We start from the raw sequence: 14,356 nt of genomic DNA, 5'->3' as shown, positions 1-14,356 counted from the left end.
ATGATCACTGAGGCCCATTTAAAATTCTATCATACTGTGATTAGCCACGTAGACCATTTAGAGCCCGTTAGTTCAAAGAATAATGAAGTAATTGGTGGTAGTGGTAATGGGTGGTGTTTTTATAGGAGTGGGGCATAGAACAGAGGTCAAGAATTCGGATTTAGAGTTTGATAGACCTGAGCAAATTGATTTAGAGTTTGATAGACCTGAGCAAATTCCAAGCTTTCTCTCCCTCATTTGAGAGATTAGTATTTTGCCCAGAGACATGCTACTTCAATTTCCTCATAAAAACAATGTAGGAACTGGAAGCAGAGAGGTGCATTTGGAGGCTGCTGAAGTAATCCAGAGATAGCCTACACTAAGATTGGGACAAAAGGGCTGGAAGGGAGTAAACAGATTTCAGAGACACGAACCACAGAATCCACAAGACAAGCAATGGATTACACGTGAAAAGTGAGGAAAAGAAGCCAGGGCATAAAAGATCATTCTGGTTTGGACTTCTGGGTGATGTGATCCACTGAGACAAGATGTAGAAGAAAAGAAATAGTCAACCAATAGTAAAACACTCTGTAAGTACTAGTTTCCCTTCCTCACTTCTTCCCATATCAGGTTCTAACACTGCCAGTGACTCCCACAGTGGCCCATCTATGTTGGTTGGAGAGAGATTTTGCTTGTGAGTCTATTGGCTTATTCAATTTCCAATTTGTAAAATGAGTTTTCACCACTGTTTATCCATTTTTGTAGCACCGTGATTATAACTGACAAATCCTTGATGATGACTACCGCTTTGCCAATCCAACCTAAACCCAGGCCAAGTTTCACACTTTTCACCATCACCACCACTGGTACTCCTAGCTCTGGCACTGCAATCTAATCATGCCATGGTAGACGCTTTCAAATCCCTCTACCACAGGAGCAAGTATGCAAGTCCAAGGTGTGTGATTTTAGGGGATAGTAACTCCTCACATAGAAGGAATGGTTTTTCTGATGGATAAACTTAGGAAGAAGAAATGGTTTGTTTGGTTCATCTCTTCCCTTTCTTCCTCTTGAGACAAAGCTCCTGACAGGAAGCAGAAGTTCTCCTCTGCGTCTCATGCTGGACACCTTCCTGGGGCTCTCTCCTTCCCCTTCACCTGAGGGTAGGCCTAGCCCAGCCCAGTACTGCCATGATTGGAAGGTACATCTGCCACTCACCTACTACCTTTAACACCTTGATCTATAACAAAGGAGTTTTGAATTCTTGCACCACTCTGTTACTTATTTCTCAATTTGTTTGGAACTTGGACGGCTAAGTATCATGCCACTCATCAGAGACCCCAGCATGGGACTGAGCACTTCTGAGGGCATTGACCTTGGGGCAGAATGACAGGGGTCATTTACAAAGGCCAAACATTTCCTTCTCTGCTTAAGAACCTCGGAAGATTTTAGTACCAGGGCAAATTTGCAGATACTGATAAATGAATGGAGAATAAGTTGTTCTTAATATTTCTCAAATGACACAACAGTGTGGACCTGTTCCTTTCATGGCTTATTGGAATGAATATTTCAAAAACTCATTTGTAATGAATTCTGTATAGATGAGGCTAAGAAAAATTATTACAAATCATACTGTGGTGTGCCTAGTGCTGTTAAAATAATAGTTGTTCTTGCTCAAAATATGGTTAAAATAAAAATGTGGCCTCATAAAAATGCTGCATGGAGATCCATTGTTATTCTTTACAGTTGTTGGAAGACTCTTTCAGTTTTATTACATTAAAATTCTGGGTTCTAAAAATATTAATAAGGCATTTCTTCTTACATTACAAAGAGCAAGACTCATTTAAAATGAATATGATAACTATGACACTGTGCTAAGAAACAAAATATCATTTATTTAATCTTCTATATATTGGGAATAATAATAAAAAAGAAAACTCATAATAAAGGATCCAATTTACAGCCATTTGCCATGTGTCAGCACTGTACTAGTCTCTAGATATTCTTTTCATCCTAATAATAGCCCTATGAGTTAAGTATTAGAAACCTTATTTTATGGATGAAAAGACAGACTCATAGAGGGTTAGTAACTTGTCCAAGTCACACAGCTAGTATTTGGTGGAGTCCACATTTTATACCCAGGCCTATCATGCTCTGGAGCCCATGTTTTGAATGTCTCTGTTCTCCTGCTTTTATCTGAAAGAGTTCTTGCAGAGAAAATGAGTTCCTAATAAAGAAAATACCGTTTAGGGACCGTACTGGTCCCTTGAAAGTAAATGTTGCAGATTTCTGCTATTTATAGAGTACCAAAATATAGCACAAAATGTGACATAGTGGATAGAAACAGATTATGTGTCAGAGTGATGGGCTTGGTTTCAGCTTCAGCCACACCGGATGTCACCGCCCCCTCAAGCATCTTATCTATGAATGTAGGTGATGCCACCTGTCATTGGAAATTGAATCGGTGCCTCATGAAGACATGTTCAAGTCTGAATTTGTGTTCCAGGGAGAGTAAGCCCATTTGTAAATAGGACTCTGGAAGATGTTAGAATTAGCTAAGGTGTGGACTCATTTGTGAATAGGATCATCAAAGATCCATTTTAGATGAGTCCACACTGAATCAGGGTACACCTTAATCCACATGACTAGAGGCCTTATAAAGAAAGGAAATTCATTTGCATTCAGTCTGCAGAAGGCAAAAGTTAGAGAAAGCCACAAAAAAGAAACCAAAGAGACAGATGAGCATGTGATGAAGGCAGAGATTCAAGCTAAGGAACTCCAAGATTTGTGACACGCCAGCAGCAGGATGCTACAGACTCTGGGGGAAAGCATGGCCTGTTAAGATATTGATGTTTTACTTCTAGCCTCCCAAACTATCCATTACTTAAGCTTCCTTACTGTGCAGTCTTTGTCATAGCAGCTCCGGCAAACTAAGATACCTGCCTACCTAATTCACAGGCTTGATGTAAAAATCCAATGAAATTATGTATATGAGAACATTTTTAACATCTAAAACAATTAAATGTATTATATTATTATTATTATTATTATCAGCATGATATCATGAAAGAAGAATGGGCTTTGGAGTTAGACTTGTAAATTAGACTGCCACTCACAAGGCATTTGTTTTTGTGTCAGTGCTTGTTTTTGTCATTTATACATGGGGATGATACCAATGATCTCACTGGCGTAATGTGCAGAAGTGTACCAAGGTGGGTAGGAAGAGGGTACAGGCAAGAAGAAAGGTCATATTTGTAAAGAACTTAATAATAATAATAATAATAATAATAATGACTAGAAGTTTGTCTTAAAAAAAAAAATCACCAAGCACTGGCAAGTCTAAAAATTTCAGTGATAAAATATAAATACCCTTCCTCATTGGAGAAGTCTAGCCCACAGAGCCTCCCTACTTGGTTCATCACCATTGATGTGATGGTTACAGTGAGTGTGTACAAAATTTCCAGCCAAGTTCCTGGTTCTCTGCAGGTACTCAGAAAATTATGATTTTGTTCATATTGCAAAATTATGGTGGAAAAATACAATACTCTGAATTCTTACTAAATAATTCTTCTGAAAATCTCATAATAGGTTCATCACTATTAAGATGTGCTTTATTGTTACTCTTAAACAAAAGAATAAACTTAGGTTGGCACTGGGTAGGTGTAGCTATGGATAGCTAAAGAAGGTGACCAGGCTGGTTCTATACTGAGTAGTTATTTTCCTAAAACTTCCTCATTAGGAAATTTTTGAATCTAAGCACTGAAGAGTCCAGTTAAAATACGTACACATTATGTGGAACTGTTCTCCAGTTCTAAGTGTGTATTTTATAGTAATTTCTGCATCTTCTAAATAAATGACAATCAAATGTAAGGGTGAGTTTTAGATATGCCAGCATTCCAAGTCCCCCAGCACCTGGGTTGCATTGAGTAGCTGTGGACACAGGATGGAGGTAGAGGTGAGTTCAAAGGGAAATGAGGGGAGGAAAAAGGAGTTAGAAAGAGCGGCAATGTGAACCCAATTGGAGGGGTCGCTGTGGGAAGGCAGAAAGTGGACATATTAGCTGGCCAGTTGGATTGGGGGTAGGGCAGGGTTGAGAGCTGGGGACAGCTTTTGAGAAGAATTTCTCCAGAAATAGGAGTACAGGTAGAGTCTAAATAAAATTAATAGTCTATAGTTATCAAATATTTGCTATTTCTTAGATATTATTCTAGGGATACTGGGCACTAGGGTGAGAAAGTCCAGAGGTAAAAATACTTTTAAAGCATTGTAGGAACACTGTGACAGAAGTGGACAGAGGGAATGTCAACTGAAATTGAGGGATTATACCTGGAACTTGTAATGAAAGTCAGTTTGTCCCTAGGGCGGCTTCTAGAAGAAATTAGCTACCCTGTGGTAAGATACAGGCAACCAGAAATCTTGTCTATTGGGCAAAACATTACTAATTGTATTTCATTGAAGAGATTTAATGTCAATAATTTAACTTTCTTTAAACTCCAGGAACTTCTACCACTATGAAAAGTAGATTTTGTGTGTAACATGGCTGTTTGCAATGCAGAGGACTTTCTATGGAGGAGGGTTTTCTGAGAGAAGTAAAAGGGAGAGACCATAGAACTGAGTTTGTGAGCTAAAAGGATATGCTATTATGTATCCCTTGTTTCCCACCCTGCAACAAATATCTTCTGGCAGACTGATTCAGTAAATGAAACAATGAATCAGAATTTGGTGGGAGAAAGTATCCAGCACTGGGATTTTTTTAGGGGTACTCAGTGTTTGTTTCATTACAATAATCTGTTATACCATTAGTTATTTTAGCCATCCTGGTCCCCTGACCTAATTACAATGTTTTGAAAAGGAAAAGGAAGCAGTTTAACCTGTGGGGCATTTTCATAGCAGTCAGGCTTAGATGAGGTTACAAAGAAGATCCTGGATAGTTTTCACTATGCAAGGGTTTTGTTAGCTGGATCTGGTTCTCTAATTCAATCTTGGAGACTCCATCTACTTAAAATGAAATTTTTGGACAAGACAATAAGTCCAATGTCTTTTTAACCTGCTAATTAGCTGTGTTACCATACCATATCATACCATACCATACCATACCATACTGTAGTGTAATATAACATAATATAAAATATAAAATAATATAACATAACATAATATAATAAACACAGCTTATAGAGTGTTGGTACAAAGATGATTCCAAAGGAAATTTATATTAGAATATGCTTTCTGATTTGTAATCAAGATCATTTGCAAAGTTTGGGGAAATGTTAAAAGGGCAAAATTTACCTGTGAGTTTTTTACCTACTTACTCAGGAAACATTTACTGAGAAATTTTTATAAGGTCAACCATGTGCTATGTGCTGCTGGTTAGGACACACTGGACATCTGCCTAAGCTCACTGTAGACTTCCATGTAATTTGTTATGAGATAGGGTCTTTTTAGAATCCTGTGGTTTTGTTCACATACTCCTGTGGTTCACTCATTGCTAAGAAAAGCTTGCATTTTCATAAAAGCCTTTTATTGAAAATTATCAGTATTTTCTGCTGTTCTAAGTTACACTTTGGGGACAGACAAGAAGGAGCAATGTCAGACTAATTGCACTAATAATAACAGGGCCCAGGCGGCTGGCTTTGATCTTGGGAACCATCTGCAATCCAGACCACTTTGATGTTTCTTTCACACAATGGAAGCATAAATATTTTCTATGTACTCCATGATTGGGCTTTCAGAAATCTAATTAAGATGAAGGTTAATTAAGAGAAAATGAAATCTTGACTCCAAAATTGGGCGAAGAGGTAGAAGATGGTGGCATGACTGTGGGAACATAAAAGCCTACTAACCTAATTATAAACTTATATAAACAGCCAAAGAAATTGCCTTTCATGTGAAATAAAAAGGTCCTAAAGCATTTTATAACACTGAGATCATTAATGTGTCTTTGAAAAACACCCAGTACTAGAAAAGAATAGTAATATTGGCATTTCAAAACTCCATGACTAAAAAATTCGTAGACTGCTAGGGATAAAAGCACTGTCAGTGTTCATCAAATGCAGCTCCTGCTTCTTGGAAATTAGTACTATAAATGTCTAGGGAAGGGTCATATGTATTGGAACCTTCTAGGGATAGCATGAAGGACATTCCTTGTCTTTTCAGAACGTTGCATGGTTAGAGCAAGGCTGTAGGAAACAAAGCAGAAAAACACAGGTCTCTAAGCTTCGGTTTCTAAATTTCTAAAGTAGGATTAATGATGTTTATCTCATGGGTTTACTGAGGATTAAATGACAAGTGTAAATCCCTTAATCCAATGGTGCACATAGTAGGTATGAAGAATCGAAAACTCCTCCTTCCCCTCTTCTCTCTGTCCTGAAAGCATGGATTATAGAATCAAACAAGGCTGCATCTAAATTCCTTTTCCTATACTTCTTTCTGTGTCACTTGGGGACGGCAATTTTACCTCATTGGGCATCAGTTTCTTAAACTCTAAAATGAAATAAATTATTTCATTTGTAACCTGCAATGGTTATTGAAAAGATTAGAGTTTGTTGGCACACACTTCATGGAAGACATAAAATGACAGAAAATAATTCATCAAGGCCTAAAACATACTTTCATATATGGTATATGATGTTTGTGCAAGTGCATCTGTATGTGTGTGTTATGTGTATGTATGTATATAAATGTATATATGTTAATATATGTGTGATTGTGTATGTGTGTTAAATGCATAAGAAGGTTAAAACTGTCAAGACACTAGCTAAACTTATCACAGGCCACAATTGTGTGATGTGGGAACTTGAATTTGAATGATGTGGAAAGTCACTCCTAATGGGACAGGGTAAATGAATTCTCTTTATTCCTTTGCTGGGTGACACACATCACATGGATTCTCTCCCCCTGCTTCTCTACCCCTTTTGAACTACATCTAAGGATCCTTTCATCTGAGAAGTTCAAAGTATGCCCACTTACCTATGCATCTTAGTGAAATCTTCTCTCTAATGCCCATACTTGGGGACAAATAGATAACACAAATTAACTTATCAGACATTGCTGTTAGCCACTGGGGACACAAGGCACCTGACCACAGTTACTTCCATATGTTCCTAAAGACAATTAGTTAAATAGCAGAGGATAAAGCTCGATTTTGAATTATTCATTTTTAACAATGCATTAAGGTGGGAATTCTAGTTAATGTAAATATTAATTGTTCCTCTTTCCAATATGGTATCTATGACATTTATCTCCAAGAAAACCAGAAAGTGATTGCCACAAGTGTTCATGCTGTTTGATAATGTTTTCTTAATTCTATGGTCTGAATAAAAGACAGGATGAATATTGAAAAAATTATGGGTTACACTTAGAATTGGAAGAGTCAATTTATCAATTCAAAGGCCAAGTCCTACCTTTCAACATGTCCGATGTGAAAATATGCACCCCTAACTACAAGATTGTCTGCTTGAAATGCAATGTTCTTTTGCTAATGGGATCTTTAGAACCTGCTGGAGGTGGAGGTGGGCCTGGGCACATAGCACCTGCTGACGTTTGCCATACTCACAGTTCACAGTGATCTTGACTTGTTTGACATCTGCTGAGGAAACCTCATTGGCAGCTTTGCACTCATATTTGCCTGATTGCTCCCTGGTGATTCCGAGAATCTCCAGATACTCTTCTTCTCCTTCAAATTCTCTTCCTGTAAAATAGAGGTTTGCATGATTGTTCTTTAAATTTTTAAATAAGCATTAAATCATATCTTTGTATTTTTTTTTAAAAGCATTAAATCAGCATGGCTTTCCAATAGTTTTTAACAGTGTGCTTTGTCTGAGGTCAGGTTCCACAGGAGCAGACACCAAGACAAAAATTTGTGTCAAAGTAACTAAACAAGAAGTGTTCCCAGGAAGAACTGGTAGGGGAATGGGAAAATAGGATCTGGAATGGGGAGATGCCACGTAAGGGGGCATTGCAAAACCAAATTCCACAGGATAACTTTGGTTAAATCCTCCAGTTTGCTTTGGACAAAGCACAAGTCATTCTTCAAAGTTGTCTTCAACAAGAGCCAAACAGCTGGAGTATTTATAGCTGTCAGTCATTGGTCAAAGGCTTGGAGTGTGGAGAAGGTGTATACAAGTTGTAAAGGGCTCTGAGGGGAAATGAGTGAATCACTGATATTGTCTCTTATACCATGCTGCAAAGCACTCTTTCAACCAAGAAAGAAAAGTGGCTTCCTTTTAAGAAAACTTCACCCCCAGATTACGTGGGATTCTCTTTGTAAGGATTATGTTCTAAACCCTTTCTTGCAACCGTGTTTTCTCTTGGTTAGTAGCACACCACATCACCATTGAGGCTTTCAAGCTGCAGGACAGATCCATGAGACTATGCTTCTAATGTTGTGTTTTGTGATATCCTGGTTCACCTGTATATCACAGGTAGGGAGGTAAATATCACTGACTTAATTAATTGGGATTGGGCTATGGAGATCCTGTATGTAAGTTCACTATCCAAATATGTCAGCTAAGCCTGTTTAAGTAGGCTCCCAGTAGGACATAGCATCTCTTTGGTAACATTCTATAACCCAACTGTCAGGAATACTTCAAGCTTCTTCCATCAGGTGTCAATATCATTAATTTTGAGGAAGCTGCAATACCAGCAACAAAAATAACAGTTATACAAAATTTCTTGGTTCTGAAGTCCTGTATCTTATCTAGCCCATGTTTCTAGCCCATGTTTTAGAATTAGCTTATAAAGCTTTTAGCTAGATATTAAACATTTAATTTTTTCCCTGTGTATGTTTTCCAGTTTTGCTTCCCCACTTTTAAGCAGGCAATCTTCTCTGTTTTCATATATTGCAGAACTGGAAGGTGGTAGGTAAGAAAACAGAAATCTCAGAAAAGAGAAACTCTGTTTTATTGGATTAGTGGGCAGGATATTGGCTTGGAGAGAGAGAGAGAAAAAAGACCTTTCCTGTATCTTTCCATATATCTTTTATCTATGGAATAAGAGTCATGCCCACTAAGTGATGCTAACAATCTTCTTGCAGAACATAAATGTCTCAAAATCTAATGGTAACTGCAGGAACTGCAGGCCAAAATAGATGAAAGCTCACTAAAATCCTATTGTAAGTAGAGCCTTTTGATCAGATTACTTCAGTTAAGGTTTGGACCAATGTGGGTCTTCATCCTCTTACTAGAGTCCTTTATAAGAGAATGTAATTCAGAGAAAGAAGAAAGCAAAGCATTTTGACAATACATTAAGAAGGGAATTCCAGTTAAAGTAGATATTAATCGTCTGGAGGCAACAAAACCTGGGAGAGAATGGAATGACCAGCAGACACCACCATGTGTCTTGCCATGTGACAGAGGAGACTAGATTGCCGGCAGCCAGTTTTCAGGAAGAAAAAGCATTGCCCAATGATGCTTTGATTTGGACATTTTTCTTAGCCTTGGAACTGCAAGCTTGTAAGCTAATAAATCCCCACTGTAAAAGCAACCCATTTCTGGTATATTGCTTTTTTGGTAGCCTAGCAGACTAAAGCAGGAGGTGATGGTAGATCATAATGAGAACGGCGTTAAAGTTAATTTTAGAATATTTTAAGTCGCCTTCTCTGCTCTCCCTTTGTACCTTCCAAACACATATCCAGTTGGGTATAGAGTGGTCAGTAGAAGAAAGAGAGGGCAAGTATAACCCCATTAGAGATGACTTACAACATTGACTCCTTTTCAATTTCCATAAAATAACTAGAAATTGCAGGACATGGATCCCTCCCTTAAAGTTTGCAATTCTAAAAGAAATTTTTTAAAAAGTAGTTCCAGAAGAGGGGAAGATGATTTCAACAGCACTAAGGTTTAAAGAAATTTTTAAAAAAGTAGTTCCAGAAGAGGGGAAGATGATTTCAACAGCACTAAGGTTCCTTAAGATAGAGAAGATTTAAACCTTTGGGGACAAAAATCAAGAGGATCTAGGGAAAATAAAGTACTATTAATGGGGTTTGTGGCCTGAGATGCTTACATACCAACGTAGGTAAGAATAACCTCATTTTTTTTTTTTTTTTTTTGGACAGGCATATAATAAAATGAATGAAAAGACCCTCAAGGGTTGCATTTTCAATCTACATCTCTCGGAAGAATTTCCCTCAATTCCACCTGAGGATGAAAGGGGAGTTTTTCCTGTGAGACAGACGGCTTTTGCTGCTCCTATGGCAGCTCTCCTCCACTCCCAGGGCTGCCTCTGTCTCAGCACACAAAGGATGTGGCTGTTTCACGAGAGTGGAGGAGTCTCAGGGTGCAAACTTAATAGAGATAAGAGAAACGACATGCTCTTCCCTTATCCAAGTAGCCGGCAAGAATTTAAAATATAAAACACCACCTTCTGGGTCCTCCCTGCTGTCATTCTCCTCTCCTTCTCAGATTCTGGAGTTGAAACTCGTGCGTTCTCCGACATTTCTTGTTAAGTCTCTTCTACTCATACCCACAGGAGACTGACCAAAATGCATTATTTTCCCTGGTTCCCTTAAGAATTTCTCATTAAACCAAAGTGATATAAGGGAAAATAAGAGCTTTTCTGTTTCTAGAAAACCAAAGCAACTTATTTTAAGCTTCACATTTTATTTCTACTCTCCCCATGAACTAGCACAGAGTTTGGCACAGATGAGTGACTCAATAAATGTTGAATTAGCCAAACTGAATTAAATGAGAAGCACGAGCAGATAATAGATCCAGATTCAACACATCATATAACTTCAGAGAAAGGATGAAAGGTGGCTGAATATTTCTGTAAGGGAAGGTGGTATATAAATCCACTCCCTTTTAATTGTCGTAACAGAATACCATCTTACTGGGGGATGAAAGGAGGTGCTGAGCGCTCTGTTGTTGAAAGGTTGGACACGGGCACCTCTGGCCATGCCCCGAGGATGTACCTGCTGTGTAAAGTTATTGTTTCAGACAAGGTACAGAGACACCAACAGAGCCCTCGTGGAAAAGGCTCCATGCCATGCCTTTCATCTGAGCAAGTGCAGTTTCTCATTTCAAGGCATGGAACACACCATGTTCATCTGGTATAAAATTCTAAAATGCACTCAGATTTCCCTGCCGCTCTCCATTTGCACCGTGTCTGTTCCTATGGAGGCACCTTTTCTCCCATTCTTTGCACCCTTTCTAATTAGCTGCTCTTAACCCAAGGTCCATTTCCATCTATTCTCTCCACCTTAAGAGGACCCTCAGGACTGCTGTGGCCTTCTCTGATGCCAGAATATGGACAACCTGTTGTTTAAATTCTCGGGTGGAATAAAGCCCTATGGCTGTAATCTGAGCCTTTCTCCTGTTCCTATCTATTATTTTCTGCTCCTGTATAAATGTTTACTTGAAATGCAAATTTCAATATTTTGGTATTTTAAACATCTCAACCTATTTCCACAAGCTTGCGCACGTTACTGAGTGTTATATTTATTCTAGGATCTGGTGTTTCGTTTAAATCTCCCTTTGCTTAATATGCTTTCATGTCTCCTGGCAATACTCTGCTAGTAGGCTAAATAACTTCTCGTCCTCCTCAGTGTATGCACCTTGCTAACTCTTGCACATAATTAGCATATCCCCTCTTAGTCACTGTTTGCTCGAGTTGTACATATTAGTTCTTTTAATATTTCTTCATAAGTCAGAAAGAAAGGCCTAGAGCAAATGGCAAGGGGAAAGAGTTCTCGTCTGTATTTTACTACCTGGAGACAAACCAGCCAGGAATAAATCAAATTAAAGTATACCAGGTGTTGCCTTCTGAATTCTAGGAGTCCATTACCTCCAGAGTACAGTGCTTTGGTGAAACCTGTTGATCCACATCCAAAATGTCTACTTAGATTTTCAAGGTCGACTATACATTTGTTAAGCCAACAGCCATTTGAAATCAAATACATTTCTATCGTAGTGATTCTCTCTCTTCTCTCACACACACATGCACACACAAGTAGCTATTTATTTACATGTAACCTTTCACTCTAACTTTTAGGAAAGAGCATACATATTCAGGAAAACCTGCAGTATATACTCACTGAATTGAACAGGCCTATTTTGGACATTAGCCCATGACATGATCACATTCCCCAAATTTTAATTAAGAAACAATAAAGGCTATTACCCCAATAATAATTATGGTAACTATCTTTCTTTTCCTTCATTTGAGATACAAGAAATAAAATTTAGAGAAATTTGGAAATTTGAGTGTTTCATTATTTTAAAGCATATAATTCTGACAACTCATATGTTATAAAATGGACAAGTCTGTTTTTTCCCAATTGTCCTGAGGATAGTCTTATAAGTACAATATCTAAGTAGCTCATTCTTTCACAGAAGGGAAGGTATTTTGGAAATGGGGTTGATATTCCTTTTACTCACCTAAAGTTCAGTATTTATACAGAAATGGTTGTAAACACATTAGCTAGAAAACAAACATGCATATAGTTTAATGAAAAGCAAAGAATGGAGATTTGTCTTGCAGGGTGTGTGTGTATATGTGTGCGACTGTGTGTATCTGTGGTTAGAAAGAGGAGGGAAGCGGGTGAGCAAAAGTAAGCTAGGAACTTCAATCTATAAAAATAAAAGGAAAAAGGATTATGAATCAATGATGCCATTTGAAGTTTCCTGTGTTAACTTCAAATGCTGCCACAGGTTTCTGTTCTTACAGTATGTTTCATGTTTTCTTTTCTTTTTTTCCTAAGGACATGCTCATCTGTTGCAGCTTTTGTTTCCTTTACTACTTTTTTGCACATCATGTTCCCCACAAACGTGTTTAAAAATGAGAGACAGAGAAGGAAACATAAGAAATCTAGAAAGGATGCTGGCAATGGGGTTCTGTTTATATTTCCAGCCATGTCTCTGTCCAGATCCTTTGAAGTTTTTGTTTCTCAGCTTCACATCCCACCCGAGAGATCCTTTAGTATTTGACAGTGTTGCTGTCCAAAGGTTGAAATCACTTCTCATCTCCACTTCTCATCACCAAGAGGGAGGGGTGAAGAGTGGTAATGACACATGATTGAAAGAAGGGAGGGGGCAGTAGACACAGCTGGCAGAAACAGCAATCATGGGAAATAAAGAGACATGGTAAAGAGCAGTGTTTTGAAGGGAAGAGAATGACGACAAGAACAACAACAAAACCCTGGGTGGAGTGATATAATGAGGACAATTTAATGGAAGAGTTAGAGGGCTGGAAATGAAAGAAGAGAGAGTTCTCTAGAGAAAGAGGCATCCAACTATTAAGATATTTGAGTGGCATGGAAGGGAGGGGGTGGCTCACTCTGCTGTAGAATTGCTCACTAGTTGAATAGTAAGACACAAAAGGGTATGGATATACAAATTGGCCCCATGCCTTCCACAGCCCCAAAGGGTGTAAGTAGTATCCAGAAACCAGTGACAAGCACAATGGCAGGGAAGATTCACAACTGGCTTGGTTCTATGAATGAGCGTGGGCCAAATGAAGAAGAATGCCCTGGCATTCTTTTTCCTGGCATCCAGAGGGAGCCAGTTCATTATGGCTTGCATTTTTGTTTTCACATACAGAAAATCAGCTTGCTGCTATAGCTTGAGATTGGCATCCTACCTGGGGCTGCCATTCAAGCACCCTTTTCAGTTCTGGGCCCTGACACTCTGTCATTTTACTTACATTTAACTGTTGCCCACTCCTTGGTGTCAATTTTTAGAAATCTTCCTGCCCTTCTAAACGTTAGGGTTTTAATCAGGACCTCCCTAGGGTTAGTTCTCTAAGTGGAATTGTGTTGCTAATAGCTCTTGTTTTATTGTAAGGCTTTACCACATAGGGACTACATCTGCTTTTGCTACTCATTGCATCCCCAGGGTGCAACACGCTGGAGCATACTGAGCATTCAATTAATATTGTGGAGTGACTGTTGAATCAGCTACAAGTTATTAAACACTAACTGGCACTGTGCTAGGTGACACATATTATCTCATCTAATTCATATTAACCTTGAGATTGCTTACAAATGGGAAAGCAAAGGCTTAAAAAGGACGAGATAATAATGTTTATAAAGGGGGAACCAAGGTTTGAACAGGTCTGTGGATCTTTGGAGCCCCTGCTCCCCAGTAGGCATGACTATTTCTCTGATTAGAATGCTGGGAGGTGCGAGAGATGGCTAAATTCTTAGCTCTCAAAATCTGCTCTATTTCTGTCTTTTGAGTGTAGAAATAGAGATTGAGAATGAAACATGGGGAATTTATCAAGCAAGGCAACTCAGTTATCAATAAAGAAAGAAAGTAAAATGAGAGACTTCAACTTTTATGAATTCTGCTCACTCTACTCATCTCCCTTATTGAGAGAATCAAATAAAGCAATAAATGAGATGAAAGTTGGTATTTCAAAATTTAGCCCCCACCCATTTATTTATAGA

At 38.4% G+C, this 14,356-nt stretch overlaps 1 protein-coding gene across 6 annotated transcripts in view; it reads right to left on the bottom strand.

The window, feature by feature from the left end:
- The window catches only part of LSAMP (limbic system associated membrane protein), a 1,652,779-nt gene that overhangs the window by 49,274 nt on the left and 1,589,149 nt on the right, over nt 1–14,356 (bottom strand). For all 6 annotated transcript variants that reach the window (XM_058295791.1, XM_058295790.2, XM_071214778.1 and 3 more), the window contains one exon: nt 7,529–7,663. In XM_058295791.1, the coding sequence (XP_058151774.1) occupies nt 7,529–7,663 (135 nt within the window). The remainder of the gene's footprint in view (nt 1–7,528; nt 7,664–14,356) is intronic.

Source organism: Dasypus novemcinctus, chromosome 4 (assembly GCF_030445035.2).
Source record: "Dasypus novemcinctus isolate mDasNov1 chromosome 4, mDasNov1.1.hap2, whole genome shotgun sequence".
Taxonomy (NCBI): domain Eukaryota; kingdom Metazoa; phylum Chordata; class Mammalia; order Cingulata; family Dasypodidae; genus Dasypus; species Dasypus novemcinctus.
This window is presented reverse-complemented; position numbering and strand designations above follow the sequence as displayed.